The sequence below is a fragment of the Lepidothrix coronata genome, unplaced genomic scaffold (assembly GCF_001604755.1).
Source record: "Lepidothrix coronata isolate B3197 unplaced genomic scaffold, Lepidothrix_coronata-1.0 Scaffold35, whole genome shotgun sequence".
In the NCBI taxonomy this organism is placed as follows: domain Eukaryota; kingdom Metazoa; phylum Chordata; class Aves; order Passeriformes; family Pipridae; genus Lepidothrix; species Lepidothrix coronata.
Window position 1 is genome coordinate 2,612,880 of NW_016690215.1, and position 26,163 is coordinate 2,639,042.

General features: G+C 41.4%; 1 protein-coding gene across 3 annotated transcripts in view; it reads right to left on the bottom strand.

Moving 5' to 3' along the window:
* ARHGAP6 (Rho GTPase activating protein 6) overlaps positions 1-26,163 on the bottom strand; it is a 327,622-nt gene that overhangs the window by 153,710 nt on the left and 147,749 nt on the right. Inside the window, exon 1 of one of the 3 annotated variants that reach the window (XM_017812354.1) lies at positions 12,801-12,889. The exons of the other annotated variants lie outside the window; for them this stretch is intronic. Coding sequence (XP_017667843.1) covers positions 12,801-12,845 — 45 coding nt within the window. The 5' untranslated portion in view covers positions 12,846-12,889. Of the gene's footprint in view, positions 1-12,800; positions 12,890-26,163 lie in introns of those variants that run through there. 3 annotated transcript variants of the gene reach the window in all.

Below are 26,163 nucleotides of genomic sequence, written 5' to 3' on the forward strand. Positions count from 1 at the left end.
GCATGCATCAAACACTGGTGCATGCTGGCTAAAGGGGCAGTGGTCTTGCAGCAACTGGCTGCTGCCAGCAGGAATGGAGCTCAGGAAAACATCCAGCTACACCATCGGTAGGACTGTTTGAAACAAATACGAACATTCCTGTATCTCAGAACAGGCCAGGAATAGACCTTCAATCTTCACTAGGTTTGCTTATTTATAACCATCACTGAGGCTAAAAGCATCACTCATAAGGCTAGGACCATCTGAACTCTGTGTGGCACAACATGGACAAAAGGGACAATCCCAAATGCAAAGAATTTGCATCGTAAGACATAATTATAATGGGTGATAGGAAATGCAGAGCCATTCGTTTTCCCCCTTCTGCTTCAAGCAGAGAAGCCCTGAGGAGATTTAAAAAAATTTCATGTAAAAGCAATCTCATTCGCCTGATGAATGCAAAAAGGTCTGTTTCTTTATCTGTTTATTTGCAGTCAGATTGAGAAACTGCACTTACAGTTAAAGCCCTGTCTAAATACCTAAATACACACTGTGATGAGTCATTTATTGTTGTCTTGCTCCAATCACCCCGTTAAAGCTGCATTCAAGCTTGCTTTAAAAGGGATCTACAAAGATAGCTAGAGGCCAGTTCAAGCAGAATTAAAGAATATGACCACTGAGACACATTAATTCCTCATGGCAACTCCATCAACTGCAGATATTTATCCCAGAATAAATGTGACCTCCTCTTTTCCCCCTTGCTTTGCATCCTTAATAGACAAATAGAAATTCTACGGAGTTAACAGAAAACTGAGTAGTATTACCACTAGTGGGAAAAAAAAAAGCCCAATGTGAGAAAACACTGAGATGAATCACCAAGAACATAACAAGGTTATTTGTGAAAACCAAGGACATACGTACACACTCTATAACACACTATTACCTCTAAATGCATTAAACACTTTACAGAACAAGCTGTGCACAAACTCTGCTATTGTCAGGTTATAAATTTGATTTCATTAAACATTGAAACCATTCTCACCCTTCTAAAGTAGCCATGAGAATGCTGGAATTTTCAGAAGCAGTGACTGAAATCTGCTTTCAGTTTTGAAGTTCGTTTTACTCGAGACGTTGGTGTGAGCAGAGCTGCACCATTTCAGAAAACTTCAGATAGAGTGTTTCTAATATATACTGTAAACTAAACATTCATCCATGTAAAACAAAACCTTGACTTAGCCTGATCTAGCACCCTTACAAAGAGGAACAGTATTAGACAAGAGATCAAACCTACAAGTGCCTCAAACACGCAAGACTAACACACACAATCCAATGACAATCCATACAAGACAAGGGGGAAAACCCAAGAGGGAGACATTTTAACAATCTTCTACGTCTTTGCAGCTGAAGGCTTTCATTTGAATTTGAAGGGTTCAAAAGAAAGCCCCATCTTGCAAAATGACACCAGCAAAATTAAAGGAACTATAATTAACAAATGAGAACAGCACGAAGATCACAGTTCTAACAACACTATCTTGGGAGAATGTGTGTTAGCAAATTACACACATAACTTGGAAGAAGTGAAAAACCCTGCTATTTCCTGTGACTTTTAGTGAAAGGGACATTCTAATCTGCAAAGCCTCCCACATTAAAGTAAATAATTACCAATAGCCAACTGCATTATATTTAACATAAAAAAGATGTAGAAAAATTATTAAAAGGTGTAAATATTCCACCAGAAACAATACAGAATGAGTTGGGCTGATAATGTGCTCTTATTGTTTTTATTAAAAATTTTATATTGTTTTTATTAAAAATTGTTGAGGATGACCTACATAGCATCAGTATTTCATAATGGTTCATCTTCTCACTTTCTTCTAAGAGACAGAATTTAAGAGAACTTTAAAATAAGCAATAAAAAAACATCCTCAGGAACACATTAGTAAAGGAAAATAATTCAATGGTATTTCTTTAGTTGGAATTCCTTTTTCAGGCATGAATTCTGCATAAAAGGGAAGGGATTTATACAACTGGTACAAAAATATAGCAATATATAAGTAAACTCTGCTGAATATTATATTCTAGTTAAGGTAACAGGTATCATCTCTGCAGTCATAGGTAATAACTGTAAGGGCTTTCTGGCATTAATATTTCTTCCAAACACTTTGGGGTTAAAAACAACCCAGCAGCTTCCTACTCATCAGATTTGCTCTCTGTATGCTTTTCAATTACTCTCTATTTAAGCTAAAGACAAAAATACTGTCCCTTTCACCCTTCTCAGTCTTGCTGAGAGAAAAGTAGTTGCAACAGCATAGGAAGAGTTTTGCTGCACAACAATTACTGGGTATTTTGTACTGGCAACAGCACATAACAAAGAAAAGCCACAGCTCAAGGCTTCAGCTGGCCAAGTGAACAGGGCTGGCTCCTAGTCAAGGCATCTTTTCAAATCCAGCTATATAAATCTAAAAGTCACTGAAAGACAATAAAATTGATAATCAGCAAAGTAATTTTTTCCCATCACTTCACAGAGGATGACTAAATGCCCCTATGACATATTTAGGGGTACAAAAATAGGTCTTGCTTACCTGGATTTGAAAAAGCCTGCACAAGTGGAAATACAGAAAGACTTTAAATGGATGATAAAAATGCACAAAGGAAAAGTGATATAAAATAGTGTGACACAGTACTGGAAAAAATCAGTCATACCACTGCAGCAAGGACTACAATCTTGACTCGAGTTCAGCCTAATTTAGAGACTAATAGGCACACTATGGCAATTTTAATTTATAGCCAGAAATGCTGTTCTAGCACTGAAGGATTTAAAGACTCTCCAGCCATTATGTACCTTCTCCAGGAGTAAAATACATTATTCTGTTCAGCATCACTGACAACAAATTTCCAAAATCATGCAGAAAGACTCAATAAATGGAGACTCCCAAATTTCTCATATCAAGGACTGCTTTCAAGACTGCAGCACTGTCAGAAAATAAAGATTTGCAAGGAACACTTCCAATGCCATGAATTGCCTGTAGTGGGACAACTACTGTCCGTTAGAGAACTCAGCAGGGACAATGTCCTCCCCAAAAAAAACAGTTGGCCAGAAGGTAAATCATCAGCTAATCAGCATTCAGAAAGGACAGGAGCATCTCTTCTGTAAATAAATGTAAGCAACTCACACTCTCCTTGTTAAAATATAGTAAAAAAATAAACCATTTGACAGATGTACCAGTATGGAGAAGGACTACAGTTTGCTCTTTGCACCCCTTTTCTCCTCTGTAATTCTGATGGAGATTAATTCTGTCCTGCTGCAACATTTTTATCATCTTAAATTCCTATAAACACAGAATTTGACATTGCTTCGCATGGGCTGTGCATTCATGCACGGAAAATCCTGACCGAAATGCAGATGCATTCTGGAAGAAGACAGGTAAGGGGCAATAAATTTCACAACTGTGCATTTAATTAGTCTGTTTTCCTGTGGCCTTCGACTGAATTTCAGATTTAAATTGATCTAAATCAGAACTCATGAATACATTTCAGGGCAAGACATGCAAAAAATAAAACAAAAAGTCCGCAAACACGTATAGAAGAATTCATATTGATTCTCCTCAATAACTGTGAAAACAAAGCTCATCACTAGCAACTTCAGTAATTCCAGCCACACCATCCAACTGTGGGCTCACGCAGCCACAAGAAAACAAAGCAGCCCAGAACCATGCACCAGCAAAATCTTTGCCCAACAGATAAAACTGTGTGCCCTGAATGACAACAAACTGAGCAGGAGCTCACTTTCTGCTGAAGAACTGTGAAGCACCTCTGGAAAGCCCCGTGGCTTTAAATCCAAAACTGCCATGGCACGCTGAGAACAGGATTGACTCAAGCGCTTGTGTGACATCGCTGTTTGCTCCTAGACAACTTAAGCATCACACAACTGTGAGCGAGGGATGCGATTCTCAGCTGCTCACGGTTCTGTATCTTAGCCAGCAGCAGTCTCCGAGGTTCCTCCAACAGTCAGCCCAGGCTGCAAGCTATGCAGGTGTATGTCAGACATCTCTCCAGTGAAAATATGTCATTGAGATACATAGCTGATCTACAGATCTGAACATCTTGCAACCCTCACTGTAGTGGCAGCCCCTGAGGCTCATATGGACTCCTCATGGGCTGAAACAAACCCCCCCAGTCATTGCTCCTACCTGTACCTTTCCAAGACACTGCAGACACCACACAAAGTAAGAGACAGCGGCTACAACTCTGAAAGACATCCACTCTCCAGTAAAAAGCCAAGCCATGTACTTTCTCTCCTACCACCTGTTCCTACCATTTGTCCAGATGTGCTCAGATGCCAGAACAGGCCGTGAACTCAAGCATGAAAGCATTCACAAGGAGAGACCACAGAAACAGGCATCTGGGAGGAGAAACAACCATCTAATCATGAGATTCCCCAGTTACTCAGAGATCTCTGCTTGTAAACCAAAAAAAATCAGATATCCTACCACAAGTTCCTCAGTGCAGTATTCTGCACTAAAATAAATCACTCACTTTTATTTCAGATAACTTTCATTGAAATAGGGAATATTTATAAAAGCTGACATTTAAAGGAGAAAATAATCACAGTATGCAAATATTAATGACAGGCTGCAGTGATACAGGACAAGAACAATCTACCACAGAGGAAAAAAATAAACATTTAAGGTCACAGTACCAATTAAAGGATGTTTTGCCCAGAGGGTCGCTGGAATGTGAGACAATTTGCCAAGGGAAACGGAGGGTGTGGCCTATGCACAAAGCTGGACTCAACATCTGTTTCAAGAGCCGGGACATATTTCAGCAAGAAGAGGACCAGGCTGCAAGTACCTAAGGTTTTCTTCCTGCACAATTTGTTTACGGGTTTGGTTTGGTTTTCATACAGATGGCACTACATACTGTGCTCATTCAAGACCCCCACCTGAAAAGCAGAAATACATTTCCAAGTTTTTAAGCAAGCTTAATATCCATCTATCAAGCAATGATCTTCAGATTCTTTTCCACAGCTTGTGTTTAAACAAAGTGCTTTGCAAGCCTCAGGATATTTATTAATAGGACCAGACTGGAAAAAATACAGTAATCACACAAATGAGAATTTCAGCCTGCAAGGATACTGAATCCATATGCCAAGTCACGTATAGATGAGCATAACAGGACCTTTTACAAACTAACAGGCAAAAGGAAAAAACAGTCAACATTAAACACCACCTAAGTTAGGTCTCTAAATCAAATCTGGTACTCCAAACAATGAACTGACTTTATAAATGTGTAAAACTTTGCAAATATTATACCCTTATCAACACCAAAACAAAATAATTGCAAGTTTCAGGAGATAAGACACTCAGGACAAAGTTTGGGGGCTAAACACCAGGTACCTATAGGCATACTTAGCTATTCAGGATGCTTGATTTCAAAAAAATTTATCATCTACAGTAAACAAAAACAGTTAAGGCTGTTTTTCTAGTATAATTACACAGCATAGAAGTAGTTATAAAATCATAGGACCATCTATCTTCACGGCAGCATAGCAAAAGTGACCAATAATCAGATTCATATAAACTAATGCACAAAAGTATGAGATATTATTTAAAAGCAAACAATTCAATTGTATGATGAAATATCAACAGCCTCCACTATAATTTACATAGCTTCATTCACCTGCTTCAAAAATGTAAAGCATCCAAGTATGAAATAACAGTAGACTATCCTGTAAGTAGCTAAGATCAGCACTTACTCCTCCTGCATACCTGAGGGCACTGCAGCCTGAACAAACCCAAACTTAACTTAGGTTGCCCTTAACAACTGGACACTAAATATAGTGTATTTAAGTACTGTTGTAATACTCAATGTTCCATCAGAAATTCCTAATATTTTTTGATTTAGTAGAGGACATATTCAGAAAATCCTTTTAAATGTGCACTATCAATAACACTTAGATAGCAATCATTAGAAAGAAAAAATATGACTTACGTTTCTTTTTGAGTCAGTCATGCCTGATAAGATCCAGGTATCTCCCAAAGGAGCACTAAGATTTGATCCCCTTTAGGGAAACTTAATGTGAACCATATGGACTTGTCAGCCAAGGCTTGTTACAGAAAGGTTGTCAGAGTCTTTTTGTAAGCAACACAATGCATGCACACCTCCTTTATTCCCTAGACAAGAAAAAGCCATTTCACTGCATGGAGTGAAACGTCTTTCTGTATTCTCAAATGTCATAGAAAGGCAGGAATAATGTGGGATTTAAACTCTGAATATATCTTTTACAGGTCACTAAGAGTTCAGCTGTATTTCTGCTGCAGGTACAGGTGTTCCATAAGAACAAGAGCAGCAAACAGCCCTTGCACAGGAACACTCCTTGGTACAGAGGTACTTAGCAAACAAACCAAAGAAGTTCAAAGATCCCTATTTACATGATAACATGTAGTGTTTCCTAGGTGTAATTTTCATTTCAGATTTAAATTCTAAGTATATATGAAATCTTGAAGAGTTGTGGTCTGTATCTTTATAACTGTACAGAAACAAATCTCCCAAGTAAGTAATCTCCTTTGCACTACTATGCAGACACTCGTGCATAAAAAGCAACCCATTTGGAACCGAAGATAAATAAAAGTAGAACCAACTATCTAAATATATCTGTGACCTCAATCATCTTCCATTTGCTTCAGTCTTCAGGCTGAAAGAAGTGTGAAGATGCACTTGCAAACTCCAAAAAGCTTCTGGAAAACAGAATTGAAATACAAACTTCAGCCTGCATGGGGAATATTGACCACATGGAGTCCAACATTTTTACTTTGGGGTAGTTCTGTATTCACACCATCTTCATATCTGAACAACCTCTAAAGGTTAGCATGTACTTGCACTTCAGGAAGAGAAGTATTTCCGCAGAAAAAAAATAAATAATAAAAGGACCGGAGAAGAGCCTTGCTCAAAAATCACCAAAAAAGGACATGACAAAGACCAAAATCCTCATCTTGCACTTCATCTACGTGGCTAACCTTCATTCCAGGCACAGGTTGCTGATTTTAGTCATGCATGACCTTGCTTCTCAGGCAGACCTCCTCAGCATCGTAAGCCCAAAACCTCATCCACCCAGCAGCTTTATGAGGGACTACTGCTGGATGATTAAATCTTTTCCTGGAGAAGCAGCATCAGCATAAACTGTCCCAGCAAAACATACTACCACATCTGAGCCTGATGACTATATGCCCCTCTGAAGAGAAACCTTGAAGGTCCACTTAAGAGAGTTTTATCAAACAGCATCTTTATTAAGTACTATTACAAAAACTGTCATTGCTTTGCAGGGATAGATTATGCTATGTAAAGACAGGCAGAGAAACTGAATAAAAGGGAAGCTTTACCTCCTGCTTTTTATACACAGGGTGGCCACTTTCTCCATGCTTTAGGCCACCTCTTTTCCTGCACAGTATCTGGTAGCAGACATACAACCCCATCAGTTTGGCTCTGCAGCTAACTTAGCAAGCCCGGGAAACTCAACATGCATCTGCCCCCATCTTTCTCCTGCACATATGAGAGGAAGACCATTCATATCCACACGTCTGTGAACAGCTCCAGGAATACATCAAGAGTTCAAGAGCTGTAAAAAAACAGAACCTGATCAGAATGGAAATCTACTTCCTGCAACTTTTTAAAAGCATGTGACACACACAAGAACTCTTCGGTTCCTGTCTTCCCCTGATTTCAGCTCTTCGGTGTTAACTCACAGACACTTTGCACAGCAGATAAAAAACAGCTGGACTGACTTCAGATTCCATCAATCCCAATCAAAGCTTGCCCTTGTTGTTCACTATTGAGCGACAAAGAGTGCTCGTTTCCTATATTTATATATGCTCTTTAGAGATTAGCAATAAAAGTACTTTCAAATGTTGCAAAAGTGTAAGCATGAATCATCACTGTCACTGGGAATTTCACCCAAAGGAAGAATGAAGCACTGGGCTCAACACTGATCAGAAATCATATTCCTCTTTCCAAAACAACCAACATGTATGAGGTTAGCATAAGTGCTTGATGAATAAAATCCAAGAATCAGATGCCAGAAATTTGACATTTAACCATTCCTCTACTGCTAATTGCCTCTTCTGTAAAGGCAAGCTCGCTTATTTGATCAAGTTTAAAGCTTTCATCACAATTTCCTAATTTGAAAACAACACCTACAGGACAATTTCTTTGAAAAAGTTAACTCTGCCTTTGATACTCAGAATAGGAGAAAATAAGCAGCTACCTTCTGCGAAGCGGAGATGATTAAGTTGGTTTTTTTGGTAGGAGAGAATTTATTCTCAAGCCCACTGCCTGCCCTCCACCTCACCAAACCTGAGTACAAATATATATTATGACTGATCTGAATATACATTGATCCAGTCTGCGCCTGAGCTGTTTCTTGCTGGTAAGCCCATTGGGAAGAGAGAGAAACCAGTCAGATGGTCTAGGTGAAGTGAGCATACTTATTAGTCCAGTAAGATAAATTACTTGTAGGATTTCCTACAATCACAGTAACTAATGTGGTCTGCTTGGGCTACATAGTTCTGTTGTTAAAATCTGTGAGTGGCTGAAGGCTCAAGTCATGAGACAATGTATCTGGAAATCAGAAAGGCAAGCAACTCTCTTTAAAACTGGATTCTTGCAAAACCCAGGCAAGCCACAGGAGAATGTTAGTGCTTGGGTCCTTCTCACAAGGAGATTTTCACAGTTCCAGCTTAGAGTTATACAGCATCACCACCAATATCGCTATTTCACCTTGAATTATTCTAGTATCTCACCGTCATGACTAACAATTAGCATTACTACAACTAGAATATTGGATGAAAATGTCTATTATCCTCTTTTCATTCCCTCTGTGCTCCAGAAAGCATTCTGAGGTTCACAGTGTCATAGTTTCCCTTGCAAACTGTTTCTTTTGTTTCCTCCATCCTTCCACACAGATTGACAGGTTTAAGACAGTAAGAGGGAACAACAAGTCTGCCCGCTGCCCCAGCAAGGGGTCAGCTGGACGCAGGCTGGGCCAATGCACAAGACAATGCCCCAAATACTGCTGGAGGTAGGGAAAAAACCCTTCATTTCTCAAAATACTCCTCAATGTCTGAATTGGAGGTGACCTCATTATCAGTAATAGATTCAGAAGCTTAAACCAAGTCTAAGTTGTGCCCTCTAGAGACTCACACATTCCCTCCACTCCGGCTGCCAAAAATCCCAGTTTTTGGCTCCAAGAGAGTCACATCTCCTCAGATGAATCCCCCAAGGTACGCCACAGGTCATGGCAGCCACTTCTAAATCCCAGTTCCTCCCCATTTTCTCATATTCCCTGGTTAAAGACAGCCAGAGTTTCCTCATCAGGGTAAAACGTCCTTTCCCTTCAGGGAAATCCTTTCTGGTAAATGTTTCAAGACAAAACAAGATTAAAGCTACTCCACTAAGATTAAAATGGCTATATCCAAAACAGACCATACTCCAGGCTTCCTGCTTTGAACCACTGAGGGGCCAGTTGATTGGGCAACAGCTGAGGCTATTTTGAGTCTTTTTGTCACATACATAACAAAAACCCTACATTTCAAGTAACCGGTGGATCTCTTAAAGTTAGTACAATATCACCTTCCGGTGTTTTAGCCAAAATACATGAAGCAGCTTGTAGTTCTCCCATAACAGCTGCTAAGAGTGGGGGGAGGGGAGGGGGGAGAAGAATTTAGGAACCAACAGGAAGAAATCCCAAGTCAGGAAGGTGACCACTCTTTCAATGAATTTATTTGAAAACTGTTCCTGGAACATCTGGAGGTCTTAGAATCAATTACAAAAGCCACAATATCAAAAAGAGCTTGTAAAACAGAGTGAACTCAGCTGGATGATTAGTGGACAAGTAAAACTAACCCATGTCTAAAAATTAAAGGGTACATTTTTGCCAGGCAGCATACAGCAAGAATGAGATTATATTTACCTTTCTGTAAGTTTTAATAAAAGTGTTATTTAAACATATGAGAAAGGGAGAGGTCTTTGAACCAGTGAAAAGATACGAGGAAAATATTTGCTCTCTGACCCAATGCAAGAGGGTGTTGTTTTTTTTTACACCTACTCTCCTTTAATAAGATATTTGTATTCATTTTCAACAGGCTGGTTTCTTTTAACTTACTTTTCACTGAAAACAATGTTTCAGCTCATTAAAATTACCTCTTTGCCTACTGGAGCTTTTTGGTGAGTCAACACCAATGCCGAGTTCCATGTGGAACCGTGACATAATTATCAGTCATCCCACTCACACTTAACATATGCTGGATCAAACGCGCTATAGGAGAAGTGATCATCCCCACTGACATAACCGTCTTAAGTTATTAAGTCTGTGTTTCTTTGAGCTATGCTTGGAAACACACTATGGAGCCTCACAATTGCAATGGCATCCCTGTTGATTTATGGCTACGTTATCGTGTTGCACTGGAAGTAGCACATTGCAGAGATAAGGAGCTGGTATAGAGGATCCAATGTCCAAACAATATGAATTTTCCAAGTTTACATTGAAGCTGACTCCAGCTTGGTCCTGAGGCTCAAATACCCTCCAGGCACTGAGAAGCACCACAAGCACATCCCCCAGATCAGCATGACCTGAACAGGTGCTGTTTCCCATGCTCCAGGGCTACCCCAAGAAATGAAGCATGGCACACAGCTCGGGAAGATTGAGAGACTTCCTTCAAAAGAAGGAAAGCACACTGATAATCAGAACCAAGATGATAAAGCAGATACTTCCTTATGCACTTTTATGAAAATCATGAAACTTTAATTATCAGTCCTGAAAAGCAGAAGAGAAGCCCACCACATAAATCACTATAATTTCTTCTGCCAATAAATTAATTGCTATTAAATGCTATAACACTGCATAATTTTGATTTCACAGTTACGAAAACAATCCAAGAACTTGATTTGTATTTATACCACGCAATTAGTTAAAAAGAACGGTACTAAGTTACAGTTAAGCAGTAATTACTAAAACCTCAATACAAGAAAGCTCTACAGTCTGAGTTTATCATCAGGTCAACAACCATTTGTTTTCAATTAGGTTTGTCATAGACTTCACGTTAAGCCAATGCTTGGATAATGCACAGCATCCATATCCCTATTCTCCAAACAAACCAGTAACACCATCCGTAAATATAACTGACCTCCTAGTGTTGCTGTTTTATTACTGAAATATGTCTTAAAATAGTAAAAGAGTATTTTAAAGTATTAGTCTTAAGTGCACAATATATCTTTTGCTGCAATATACAGCAAAGAGCAGTGACTTTGTAACAGGAGCAATGGTCCTCCAAGATGGTTGGCCAACCTGCTTGTCCCCTTGCATGCCTGCTGTCCTGAACTTAATGCACTATCTGCTGCTGGATCCGGGCATAAAAACTGACTGATATCCCATTGACAGAAACAATAATGTGTTTGTAACTAGTAGTTTATGGCAGATTGACAAGCACAATCACAGGAAGTAATAAACGTTTCATGGAGCTAGCATGTGACGTGACTAGCACTGGTCTCCTGCGCGTCTAAATACAAACGGGGCAATGACCCTATTAAAAGAAGTGGTTCCAATTCAGTGATGTATGATAACTAGAGTCCCGGTGAAATCACTATCACTACTCGAATACGATGCCAAATGTGTTTCCTTCTATTAATTAATTTAGTCGATATGCCACTACCTCTAAAAACTGTCGTATCATTACAGCAGCTGAATGCACTAACAACTACAGTTGAGTGTGTACAAGAGTACGTACAAAGAAAAACATTAGACTCCCCTACCAAAAAAAAAAAAAAATCAGACTCTTTCAAATTTTTCACACAACGTTTAAAAAAAAACAAAAAAAGGCATAAAAAGAAGCTTAATTTAATGTCCAATAGTGAAAGAATTAAAGTGAAGCGAGTGGAAAAAAGCACATCGCAGCGTATCTCATAAGTGATACACTTATCAACCCAACCCTGCAATTCCAGCAGCTGGTATAGAGGCTCCCAGGACCAGAGAAGAAAGCCCGCTCTAACTGACAATTCCCACACAACTTCAACAACAGCAATAAAATTATTCATCATTGACAGGGGTGCAAACGAGAGCGGCACCAGCCCTCGCATGCTATTACTCGTGCTGGCGTTTATTTATGACTTCAGGAGGGGAGGCAGCTGGTTGTTTTTACGGGGCTTTTTTTTTTTTTTTCTGCCCGAGCAAACGAAAAAATGCTCCTAATAAGGTTGGTGGAAGTGCAGCGGCTTCTTAACAGCACCAGCTCTCGTGAAGGAAATGAAATAAAGTATGCTGGTACTATCTCAAACGCGGTGCCGGATACAGGCACAGAGAGCACTCCCGGTGTTGGGGCTCAGCCCCAGCCCCCGGGGGACACAAGGGGCCAGCCGGGGCCGGACAGGGGACTCCCGGGACCTCCCGAGTGCCCCGCTGCCCCCGGGGAGAGGCTGCACCGCCACCGCTCCCGCAGGCTGCGGTTCGACTGACCCGCGGCTGGCATCGCGCTGCCCTCCTTTTTATTAATTCAAAAGAAAAAAAAAGTATTTTTATGTCATCTCCAGCAAAGCGCGACACTTCCACGTAGGAAAGCCTCCGGCTCGGCGCCCTGCCTACAAGCTGAGCGCATCGCGGCGGGCGCGGAACCCTCGCCGGGCAGGACTGCAGCCACGCTAACCCAGACCCCCGGCCCCGCGCCTGTTCGCACAGACAGGCGGACGGACGGACAGACGGGCAGGCGAACGCTCCCCGCCACCCCCCGGCACACGTGGGCGCCCCGTCCCCGCGCAGCCCCCTCCTGCCCCGCACTCACCGCGTAGCGCAGCGCCGGCCTCTCGCTGAACACCGAGTCCCCCATGGGCGCGCACGGACGGCGGAGGCGCCGCTCCCTCCACACAGCGCGGCGGCGGCGCTGGGCACTGACCCGCCGTCCGACGGCGGCCGCGGCTGCGCTGCGCTCCCGCCTGACAGCCTCCGGCCCCCGGCGCCCCTCCTCGCTACTCCTGCCCGCACCCCGCCCCCGGCTGTCCCCTCCCCGCGGCGGGAGCCGGCAGCCCCTCGGCAGAGCGGGGCGGCAGCGGGAGGGGCGGTTCCCGCGCCGCTGGAGGGGGGGCGGTTTCGGTTCTCCCGCCCAGGCGGTGCCTCCCGGCGGCGGGGCCGCTCTCCCGCCGCACCTGCGGGGTGACGTGCGGGGCTCCCGGAGCGCCGAGGGGAGGAGAGGGCGGCTCCTTTCCCAGCTCTGGCCGTCCCGAGCGGTCCCCGAGATCCCGCCAGGAGAGGCACCCCGTTGGAGGCGCTGTCCCGAGCCCCCGACCGCTCGGGAGCGGCGGCTCCAGCCGCCCTGTCCCGCAGCCCCGGGGCAGAACATCGGGCCAGCCCACGCCGGCCCCTGGCAGCACCTGGAGGAGAGGACCTAAAGGTGAAGGGGAGAGGGACAAATAAAACATAACTTTTCCTGTTCGTGTTTTTGTAACGCGTGCTTTGGGTGTAGTGGCTCACGATTCTTTAACGCCGTAGACTTTGAAGAGCAAAATGCTATGTCACGGCCTATTTATTATTTTATGAATATGTCTTTACACGAACGGTCGATCAAACAAATTCGTGGAAGGAAAATTGCATTCTGCTGTCTTATAATTAGTAGTGATTTCTGTGTGACTTGGCTGGGGAGAGTATGGCATCTCTATCAATGGAAGTGTTTAAAAACCTTCATCAGTTAGGCATGGCCTCAGCAGAGCCTAGGACAGCCTACATGATTTCCTGAGCCCTCTTTCACCTTTTTAATCATTTTTCAATGCTCTGCACAAACCTTAATTAGCACAGTAATTCCTCAAGTTACTCTCAGTTGTTCTCTGAGGAAGTGGCTTTATTGTAGTGCTGCATGACATATATGTAATTAATGAGTTTTACTGTTTCCAACCTACAATCTAGGCAAACATGTTCCCAGCTCATTGCATTATCTCTAAACAAAGGTAACATTGTACTTTAGTGGGAAAAGAAAAATTATTTTGGGAAAAAAATGTGTAAAATAACTCAAAATACATGCTGGAAGGATAAATCAATTGAGCCAAAGATTTTATGTGCTCTGATGATGATGTCCTGTACTCAACGAGCTTCCAGTTATGGATCTTGCATGGATCTTAATTCCTATTGCAAAGGAAATCATCTTTTAAGTGTTCCCATGGACAGGCAGCTTGGCGTGAACAAAGAACACAGTATCTGCATTTACCAATAAAGTCCATTTTTGTCTCTCGGGTGAACAATCTGTGCTACTCCCGTTCCTGGAAAACAAGGCAGGGTAGATACTTGAGCAGTTGCAGAGCATGTATTGGAAAGCAGCACCCAACAAAAAGAAACCTTACAAATCATCAGGATCTCCAGGCAGGCAGAAAAGAAGTTTGAAAAAAATAATGGGATCTGAGTGCCTGGTTTTCCCTCCCAAACTTCTGCTTTTTATTTCAAAGAGATGTTTTGAACCGGAGAACTCTACATATATCACGTGCTCTGATTCCTTATGTTTTTTCCTCTGTTCTGCAAGTTTCACCACAGAAAGCAGGTGAACAAGCTTGGGAAGAAGTTTGCAGGACTTCTACCCTTGAGCTCTATAGCATCACCACCTTTTTCTGACCACCTTAATGCAAAAGGAAATGTTAAACATTACAAAAGGATTAAAACAGGGGGGTTGTTTCTAATAAACACCCCAAAGTGAAAAGAATAGTATGGAGGAGAGCAGAAACCCCCTACTGGAAGGTAGAGAAGAAGCAAACCAGCACAGGGAGAGATGCAAAACTTTGAGGAAACAGAGTAATTCAGGAACAAGGAGAAAACCACGAAGCCAGGAAGATGAAGACTGCCCTAGAGGGAGAAGCCAGAGAGGGGAAGGACTAAAGGTGAAGTTTTGCGGGTCAAACTCATTTGGCCTAGAAATTCATTGCCACCAAAAAGGAGAGTCAGGCTCCTGTTAGCCCTCTTCGTTCCCAACTCCCAGCTGCATGCTGCCACTGCCTCCCTTCCCTCTGCCTCGGTGCTTCTCACAAACCAATATAGCAAATGGAGCACACAGTTTCTTTCCATTTAGCAGGCTGAATCAGTCCTTTGAGGGAGCAGATGAGTGCCAGACCTGGCACAAAGGAAATCTGGAGGCTGTCTAGTTGGGAGCAAGATACTGGGGGCAGAAAAGGTGTATGCATGGAAGCGCTTTGCAATAGTAACACGTTCTTACACTGGTGCAGCTAAGAATAAAAATAAAGAATACAAAATCAGGAAACTGTAGTTGAACTTTTTACAATGACAAGGAAAGAGTTATAGGCAGAAACGTACAGTTTGGGGGGGTATCAACCCAGAAAAACACAGGCTTATTGGATTCAGTTTTGTTCTGTACACACAACATAAAAAATAGGAAAAAATATTTTTTAAGTGTCTTCATGTATAAAATCTTAAATTACTTGTTAAGTTGCAGCTATCAGAAATTCTACAGTAGAGTTCAAGATTTTTGTGTACCTAGTAACAGAATTTAAAACTACTTGCTGATTACAGAAGGTGTTTTCAAAGGCCAGACCTCAAAACAAAAGCTTTCTGGATTTTGATCACAAGTTGTTGTGGCTGTGACTAGAAAGCTCACTTACACTGTATTTATGATGGCCAAAGAGTCTACCTGACTTCAAATTGCACAGGATTTGGAGCACACCCCAGTCTGCAGTGAGCAGTAGCACACTGAGCTGTAGTAGTCAGTTGCCTGCAATCATGCTTCCCTCTTTTAAGCCACTTAGCAACTAGGATTAGCACACAGATCTTTCTCGCTGCTCTGATTACCTTTTACCCTTTCACATTACATCCTTATTCACTTATGATTTATTTATGATTCCTCTCTGATTTCCTTCCAAACTTCCTTCCTCCTTTACTTGCCTGATAATTAGAAACCAAGGAATACGTGCGGCTCACTTTGGGAAGTGTAAACTTTCCAGGTCAGCTTCTCTTAACAGATGATATGAAGCATTGCAGTTAATTTCCTGCATATTCACTCCAAGACAACTCAAAAAAATTCTAGAACTAATTTTAAATAATTTCTATTGTATGAGGTACTGCTTCCTTGCATTTTTATTAATGCTTTCCATGGTTCCCATTGTGGTTGTTCCTTATACAGCTTTAAGGAGCTGGAATGTATGCTTTACACCTGCAAAGATAGATTACAGTAACAACTTCCCTCCTATTCTATTTATCATTTGTTGTTGACAAGAGAAAAGAAAAATGAACAACGTTCCAGCTAAAATGTAGTTGCTTTCAACACAGCAGCTGGGAAACGAGTAGGTAATTGAATTTTACCTACCTGATCATTAATGAAGCCAGGTTTTGTTTTTCCAGTATTACTCTGGGAACTGAGTGTTTTCTCAACAGTAATTGCTATTAAACAAAGGAAAATAGTTTTACAGTTGCAGACAGCACACAGTTATGAAACCAGGGAGAAGTAACTTCTCTACTTCTCTACCACGAACTTCTCTTGGAACTAGTGACTCAAGCTGTCTGATGTCACATCAGATGAGGTTGGAAAAAGTTTTCAAATCCACCCTGTAATGGGAGGGCAGCCAGCATGGTCCTTACAGCAATAATGAATTTGTCTCACCTAAATGTAAATATCTACAATCTCCATCTCAGCTTATCACCCTAGGCTCCATAGGAAGAAACCCACACATCTGGTGGACAATGTATGTCACTCCAAGCAGGCATTTAAAATAAGGCACATAAATTGAAGTGCCTGCTTCATTCAGGTGGGAGTCCATGACAATTAGGTCAGATGGCTGCCCTTCAGGCAGAAAAGTCCTTAACAGTCTCACTGTCTTGGTTCTTCTCATTCCAAAAAGCAAGGGCTACCATACCTATCAAGTGAAAACACAATAGTTATCTTCAGGTGAAAAAGCTTCAAGAAAGCATGAAGGTCATGTTGTGTTTGACCTTTATAACAGCATATGAATGCAGCTCAAACTGAGCTAACTCCAAATCTGGAAAAGACTTGCCTCTGTGGCTGCTGAACCAGAGCCAAGAGTGATACTGGCAGCACACTTCTTCCTCGGGGAATTAGCACTTTTCTTATTCTGGCCAAATATTCATTCAGTCATTACAAGTTACAGTTTAAGTCTATTTCTCAAAAAGAAGAGAGAAAAGATTACAGATAAATATATCAAATGCATAAAGCTTGAGAAACAAAACCTAGAAACTAAGGAATCAGAATTTAGGAATAATACACTGCAAAAATATTTTGTTCAGAACTTCTTTTTAAGTGTTTATTTGCTACCCATCAAAATATGTTGATAGTTTCTCACCAGTTTGTAACAGAGCTTAGGGAAATAGTACGTAATGCCCATGAAGTGCCCTCTCACTCGTGGAGATGCTTCTTTACAACAGTGACGTAAATCTTCTTAGACAAAAGAAATCCTATTTAGAAAGAACTCGATCACTGTAATTTCCTAGATGTTTGAAAGCCGTTAGGATGTCTAATACACTAGAAGGGCGTGACCCTGTTACTGCTCTCAAGGAGCTGTTGCCCAAGTGTTGCTCCTGCTGGTGGGGAAGAAGTTAGCACCTTATTCCTGGGGAGCAGGTACAAGGCATCCTGTCAAACACCTATCTTGTGCTTGCACTAGGTGGTGCAAGCTGAGAGGAACTGCATCCTGTGCGCACCTACAGAACGTTCCCACACGGTCCAACTCTGAGAAGCCCTCGAGGGCAAAGTGGACTCCAGGTTACTAACTCAAACCTGTAAACTGTGCTGTACATTGGGCAGGAGGAGCAGCTTTTCTTAGGAGTGGCATCTGTAAGCATCTAGAGGAGGACCCTCCACTGTTCCCCATGCCCTTTGCCTGCCATCAGCCAGAGCTGCTGGAGTTGCAGCTGCTGCCTGATGAGGCACCAGCTGGGAAGGAGCAGCAGCAACACAGACATAGCCCTAGGGGAAGGTGAGAATCAAAACAACATGCCCCGGGGCCAAAACCACTTCTTCTGGTAAGCACTCCATGTAAGAAACAGACAACTCATGGAGCAATCACAAGGGAAACCCTTCCCTAAGGTAAAAGATGTTGGCAAGCATCCAGGAGTTTGTTAGTACTGGTGTGCTACCAGAATCTCACTCAGTTATTTAATTCTAGCTATCACATTCAAATTTATTCCATTCAATAAATCACTATACTGTTTAAGTTATAGGCTCCTGTATATATACTGTATAATTTGTAGGTCAGTGATGTCCTATATGTGATTGTGCATATTACTGCACTATCAGTTATCAGCAGCATGGCAACGAAATTTAATCTAAAAGACTTATATTTTAGAAAAAGGTTAAATTACTTTGCATCCCTTTCATTTGCACATTGGTCTCTATTTCCAGCATCAGTGAAAATTCACTAGAATATGTTTAAATTAAAACTCCAAACTACTAACCTGTAAATAAAAAAAAATTCCCTAGCACATATCACAAAATAGTTTTTCAACAACAATTAGCATTTGCCCTGTGGGTCACTAGAATTCACTTGGGTTTTAAAGCTGCAGAAGAAACTACCAGTTATCTTGCCATCCTTTTCTCTCCTTAGAGGTACAATTTAAATAAATGGGACCACTCATTGTTTCACATGAAGATAAATGACAGGGTTTCAGGCCTAATTTTTTTTTTATGTTTGTTTTTCCTTGCTGACACAGAACAAGCCAAAAAGGTAGATAGGAATAAGGGAAGAATATAAGGGGGGAAAGAAGGGGGAAAAAAAGGGAAGCAAATGTAAATTCCAGGTTGACATCCTTGTGGGTGGGTCCCTTCCAACTTAGAGTATTCTGTGACTGAATAAGTTCGGTTCTGTGACTCTGTGAGTATCAAAACAGCTTAAGAGACTTAAGCGTACAAACCAAAAACCTCAGTGAAGTCTCATCTCTGCAAATTATACACATCTGGGAAAAATAACAATTCAGTGGAAGATTTTTTTTAGTTCCTGAAAGTGGGTAGATCTCCATGTATTTCCTTCCTTGTTTATCTCCTTGCAACTCACATTCACTGTAAACTGCATTACTGGGCTGAGCTCTCACTAGCAATTATCCCTCTCCCATAAATATCTTCCAGGAACGGGAGAGGGAGAAAAGCACAATTTTCTTTCATTACATATGACTTGTAGAAATTGCAGCTATATAAAAAAAAAAAAAAATTAAAACCACTAACTTGAAACAAATCAGATACAGATACATGATCTGCTTGCTCTGACTAGAAAGAATAATGCTTATCAACGCATGGGCTCCTATGTAAATTTACCATCTGAGTATTTGACAAGAATTTAGGAGGACGAAGGGCTCTTTCAAAAACCAAAAGTTTATTCAAAATTGTTTCACAAATAGTATGGGACTGTTAAAATCCATTTAGTCTGTACAGTAATAACTACATAATAAACCTCCCAAGAAGTAACGTGACTACTGTACATTTTGATTTAATGTTGTAATTCATAAACCAGTTTTGTAGTGTAAAAGTAATTATTTCAAGACTGGAACAAGACCAAGCCTCTTGTGACCAACAATAATAATATTCATAATGTTAACAAACCTCTTCAAATGAAGTCATTGTTTAATACACTTCAGGCTATATGTGAAGTGGTTACAAACATCATGTTTTTGTAGTTGTCAATAATTTGGGGATCATGTAAGCAGATGGACCTCACATTCTTCTGTTCTGGATTTCAACTGTAAATTAAGAGTCAGGGTAGTATTATTCATAGTATTCACTGGAGATGGTGGAAAAACTAGTGCTCCAGCTGAGAAGGAACTTTGCTTTTCAAAATCTGACTTTCGTTTGATTGACTCTAAAGCCAACATTTTCAAACTTTTTGTGAACTATGAATTCTTATACTTTGTTTTTCAGTCACAAAAAGACAAATCATGAAGTAGTCTGCTTGGTTAGCAATGAGCCTGACAGAAATTCCTCTTTTCTCTCAGCCCTGGGGGAGCGCTCATGCAAACTGCCCTTGGAGTGACAGTCCCTGGGAGGCATCCCAATACCTCTCTGCTCCAGGGCAGGGAGCCTGAGAAGCCAGAAAGGCAGCCTGAGAATTACTATGGAATTAGGATTTGCCACAATCCTGTGACACCCTGAGGTCTTGGCACTGACAAGCTGCAGGGCCGTGCCATCTCCAGTGGTGCCAAGCCCTGGCAAGCAGCCTGTCCTACAGCCCGGGAACTGCTGCAGAGCAGTTATGCCAGGCAGCCTGCACTAGAAATGGGAACCAAGAATTTTCAGGACCACTGTATCAGGGTTTGGATCACTGGATGGACTTAACCAAAGATACATACTCTTGAATCAGTCCCAGACCTTGGGCTGTGGGACAGCCCAGGAGGATTTTTTCACAGTCATAAATCCAGAGTCTTCATGCAGCCTGCTTGTAACTCAGGGATAGTTTTCCTGGATTGATTAGAAACGGATTCAAGGAGTTGCAAATGAAATATTCGAAAGCCAGCAAATCAACTTTTTTCCACTGGAGTAAATTCATACTCATTAGCGTGATTAATGGCTTTTGAAATGTTTCTTCTTCTGTATTTATAAAATGGAATCATATGCAATATGAATTCCTTATGAGGTATTTTAAACTTCTATATATGACTGTCCACCGGGTTAACAAGGCATTTTTACAGCGTGCTCTAGCAATTTACATTCAGGGTCTGGTGTTACTGTGAAGAACAGATATGATTACAATTTCAGTGTATGGTTACAATTCGGTGTATGGAGTCTGAGGGCTTCAAGCAGTAATGAGTTTTATTTGAGCATCATTTTCCCTGACTGTAAGTTTATTGTTGTTTTCACCTTGAGGCTGCAGAAGCATCAAAGCATATTTGTTTTCTAGTAAGAAACTTCAATCACCTAATGATTCAGGCATAAAAGTTCCCCTGACCTGTCATGACAAGTGAGAGAGACTATGAAGGAACTGACTTCAGCACCCAAGGGGAGATGGAGAAATGCAGAATCTTAAACACTCTGGATTACTCTTATCCTAAGTCTAAAACCACTGTAAAGTAGTTAGGAAAAAATCAAACAACCACCAACAACCATGTCCAAGTGTTCCAGGTGGGACTCATCTTCACATTCAGACAGCTATCTATTGGTGTCTATGCATGAGTTAGGCATTTTGGTCCCCATTACAGTCACTGAAGACCTACTCTATACAGTACAGATAGAGCTGAAAGCTCTTTGGAACACAGCAGTCTAAAGCAGGTGCCATGTTTGATCTGCTGAACACATTTCCAGACCAAGATGAGTAACCAACTCTATGTGCCCACCTGTAAAAGCTGCCATTGCAGACACGTCCATGTCCAGAGCCCTACAGCAAGCTGTGCTACACAAAGGTAGTAATAACTGTGTTAAAGATCTTTAGTCCAACTGGCTGGATAGCCTGTTTCAACTGTCATATGTTCCTAAAATATAAACCAACACAAGTCGGAGTTTGGGGAAGGGATCTGTAAGAAGGCCTGTCTTATATGTCCAGGCAAAACAGATTAATACCTTACCCAAGAGGATCCCCGGACTAACTCAGTACTTAGCAGTGCACATTTCTGAAAACACAGCCTAGTAAACATACAGCAAATGTGTATTTACTGTACTTTTGTTCTCCCCTGCAGCAGTCAGGTCAACAGTTACACCAGATGTGACTGCTGCGCTGTAAATATGGCATGCTGCTCTCACAAATTAGTCCTCATGCCAGAAGAGCTGAGTTTCACTGAAGGGTTATATTATGTTAGTGCTCAAACTACTTCCCAGTTGTATTCAGTGAAAGGTTAAATCACCCAGCACTTGGGCATCTGACGCTCCCTGTTACCTGGAAACTGGAGCTCTGACTACAAGCACTGTTGAGAAAGTGATTTGAAAAAAGCAAGAGGAACATGAAAGCACAATTCATATAAAACATGCGCCATCATCCAAGCATTTCTCCAACTGCAGACCCATATTGTTTTAAGCTACAAGATCCTTTACTGATAGAAATACACTGAATCCCTCATAGCTATCTCCAGTATATCCCAAACTGCGGCTATTCCCTTTGCAGGGATGGGAGGAAGGTGAAAGCAGAGCATAGCCCACAGCCTTCCAGATCCATAGATCCAGAGGTGGTATAGCTGCAGTGCTGCTAAGCAATGACACTTAAACTAATCTGGGAGGAGAAGATCCCCCTAGGCAAAATAGCTTGGGAAAGGCTGGGTTGTATAAAAATGCTGGTCTATTCTCAGGCTATTGTTTTGGAAAAAAGGTAAGCTATGAATTGAAAGCACTGCAACTATTCCTAAAGAATCTCCCACTAGTCTGCTCTTCTTCTGCAATAAGGACACCCAGTTCCTTTGTAGTTAAATTCTTCTCAAGTGACTTGTATTACTTTAACTGTCCTGGTAAGACTTGAAAAAATGTAAGTACAGGAAAGGCCTTGGAAAGATTCACAGCAGTTTTACACTAACTTGACAATACTGGTGATCTCAATGAAGCCAGAATAGGAGAAAGCAGGAATAATGCAGCAGTGAGAGAGGCATGCTATTTCCCCCCCCCCCTTTTTGTCCTTCTCCCTTGATTGAAACATCGAGGGGAAATCTTGGAACTGATGCTGTACATGATTTGTGCTCCTAAAGCAGAGCCAGAATGCTGCGAGCCAAGCGCCGGGCTGAGTATCCAAACTTTTACTGTTTATATTGAAGCATATATTTGCTGGGTGCAGGAGTTTGAGACCACTTCTCCCCACACACCAGCTGGGAGGTATCAAAGCCCTTCGCGCTATCCACCCATTCACCTCCAATTAGACCAAGAGTTCACAAGATGCTGAGAACATCAAAGTGTTAAGGAGAAGGAATTCATCCACACAGGACAAAGAATTTAAGCTGTTTACAACTTTCTGCTCTCTGATGTTTATTACAACCCCCCCTATAAAATCTGCCTCCATCTGCGGTACCTTGTAGCGACAGAGTTAATGAAAACCCAAGCCGCATTCCAAGGATGGCAATACAGAATGAGAGCGACCTCAGCATTGTTTTGCTAAGATCTCGAATTGCCAGTACTGCAAAATGAAGTAATGCACTCTGTCAACATGTAGTATTTTCTATAAATGGGATTGCCTGTTCATCTATTAGTAAAACATGCAGAAAAGCACTATTTGATAGGCGTTAGAGCAGCTGACTGCTTGCTTTGACTTCTTTCTTAAGATTTATCTGAAGCGTGAAACTGCTGAAAATCTCCCGTGAGTAAAAAAAACAAAAATATATAAAAAAATAATTAAACATATTTACAAACAGCCCTTACTTTATGTGTCTGGTCTTGAGTCAGCATTTCTTTATCAGCAGAATTAAATCTGAAGTTAACTAAAGCACTGAATGCTGAAAACTGATTTCCATGGACTTCAGTATCAACTTAAAAAACTGTTATATCTTTTTACAAACAAAAGATTACTCTATTAGTTAACTTAGAAATCTCAGACAGTTTTTAAAAATGTATATACAGCTTCCAGATTGAATTTTGCTGATCCAGGCTTCTTAGGAGGAGTTTATGGAGCCAGACTTGTCATATGAGCTATTTCTATAAGCCTCAGGTAAATATACACAGGGTTCGTGTTGTTAGAGAAAGTATTTTTTTCTCTTCTAAAAAATTTAAGTTAATCTTAAGCAAAAACAAAAGTTCATTCAGTACATTTTGTATTTGTTATTTTTGACCCATTTTGGGAAGTATTTTCCTTCCACAGATTTGGACTGTCCCTGCTTCTCTCCAACTCACTTTAACTCTTTCGTTTCTTTTACCACTCTGCTTCACAGTCTGCTACTCTGGTCTCTTGAGTTAGAAACAGCTAGATGGCACAGCTGGAGAAAAGGAAAAGGGTTTCAGGTATTTCCTTCTCCTTCCCAACCAGTAGCTTTCATGCCTTCCCTCTCCTTCATGTCTTCTTTAACTCCAGTTTCATAGAAAAGTTTGATCTGTATTGCAAAACCAATTAGAAGTGTCAGTTTTTACTCATGTAGCTGATGCGGATGCAATTACAGGGATCAAATGGATATGTTTTATTTCCTTTTCCATTCAAAATTGCTGTGGCCATCTAAAACATTACTAGAATATCACTCTGTCCGTAATAACAGGGGTCTCCAATTTTCAGAAAGTTGTAATTTGTAAACTCAATAGCCAAAGCAGTATCTCTTATTTAAGATTTTGGTTTAATGTTGCTCTTTCAATGGAGTATCGCATAAAAATTTAGCCATAAAACTCAGACTCAAAGAGTCAAAAGTACTCTAAGGTACTCAAAGACAGGTATCAAAGTCAGAAATCAAAGGATCTGTAGCTTCCTCTTCAGATATCCATAGGCCTGGCAGCAAGATGGGGAAATGTCCCTCCCCTTGGTTTCATCTATACCATCTCTCCATCCACCATTGGTACCAAGCTGAAATTTGCAAAGCAATTAATTCTTTTTCCACTAACAGAAGATACAATATGCTTACTACAGGTAAAGGTTTGCATTAAGTTTGCTAAGTCTTTCTATGACAGAGAATGTGAGAAAAGGTAAAGCAGATAAAGAATGAAGACATGGATATGGCAATACAACAGGGATTACCAAAATTCTTGATCATTGGCTGGAAATGGAGACTTTCATATGATCAAGAGCCTTCATGTGCCCAATGCCCCCAACTCAAGGGCCTTTTGGAGCAGGCTCCAATGCCTCTTGGAGCAGTTCTCAGAGACGAACACACAATGGCCAGGAGCTCCCACTGCTCCTCTCTGAGACACCACTGAATTTCATAAACAGCTGGGGACCCAGTCAACCCAGCAAGGCTGCACAAGCAATCACTGTTGGCTTAGCTCTACTCACAACCAAGGATGTGGATCAGTCCCTGTGCCAGCACAACTTCACTGCGGGCCTTATGATAAAATTTCGGCACTTGAAATGCCCCATGAGGACTGCAGAGACTGGCTACAGCCCGCAAGAGATTCCAAAGAAAAGAAGAGCAATGTTCACATGGGGACACACCCAGGTAGGTTGTCTGAGGGGAAAAAAGGTAGATTGTCACTTTTTGTTGGTACTTATGAGAAAGCAGGCAGCAGCAGTTTGCTGGTGATGATGCCCAGGTCTGGTGGTGTTCTACAGAAGAACACTCCAACAAAAGACACGAAACGACAAAGTCATATCTGAAAACCGCCCATGACAGACTCTTCTGCTCCCTCTGTACCCTCTGCTCCCAGCTGTACTAGCACAAGAAGTTCTCTTGTGATCCTGCGTAAATCATCACTGTTCTAACAGAAATTACTGATCCCATGGGTCCTCAGAGAGAAAAAAAATTATTATGTTCCTTATTTAATTTTAAGCAAAAGCATCTTGGCTTATTTGAATGGTTAACACCGGTAGTTGGAGAAGATTTGACTGATTTCTTGCTTGAATCATAAGCATCCAACTTTCACACATCCTGGTCTCTTGGTACCTCTGAGACCTACAGGCACAGCACAGTGATGAACAGATGGTTGCAGTGACCTGTTCCATCAGCCTAGAGGGATCCATAAGGCAATGTCTGTATATGTCTGTCTACCATCTGTATTATTCCAATAAATGGGATCATTTTTAGACTGCTGTGGTTACCCTACTGATTTGCAAACGAATGCTCTTAATATTGTCTTTAATTCAAAAATATTTTGAAACATTCAAAGTGCAATACAAATCTCCCTCTTACTCTTTATTTAATCACAGGCTGCAGACAATGGCTATGATTTGAGGTAGCAACTAACTACTCACATAGTTTTGAGTATGTTTGAGCATGGAAATGATAACTATGGGATTCTTGTGGAAAATTGCTTCTGAACCAAAGGCAGAGGAAGCTACACACCTCTGGATGTGATATCTGCCATATCAAAGCTATGTCTGCTACCTACAGGATGACCTCAGGTCCAGCTAAGGGTCTCAGACGGGGCAGCCATCTCTCAGGCTCATTATTTCAACTGGACAGAAAGCCACATAGGAAAGCTTTCAATATTGCACCCTCTGTCATTATCTTTTATCAGTTTCTCTGCATTCACCTATGAAATACCATCCAATGAGCAGAGTGTTTTGCTTTGGACTGTGCAGTGTGTAATTCTGCCAGAGGTACCACAGCACAGCAAATGCTGCAGGAGGTACCAGTGCATGAACCCTGGTGCCCACTTGATGGAGGCTAAAAAGAATGTG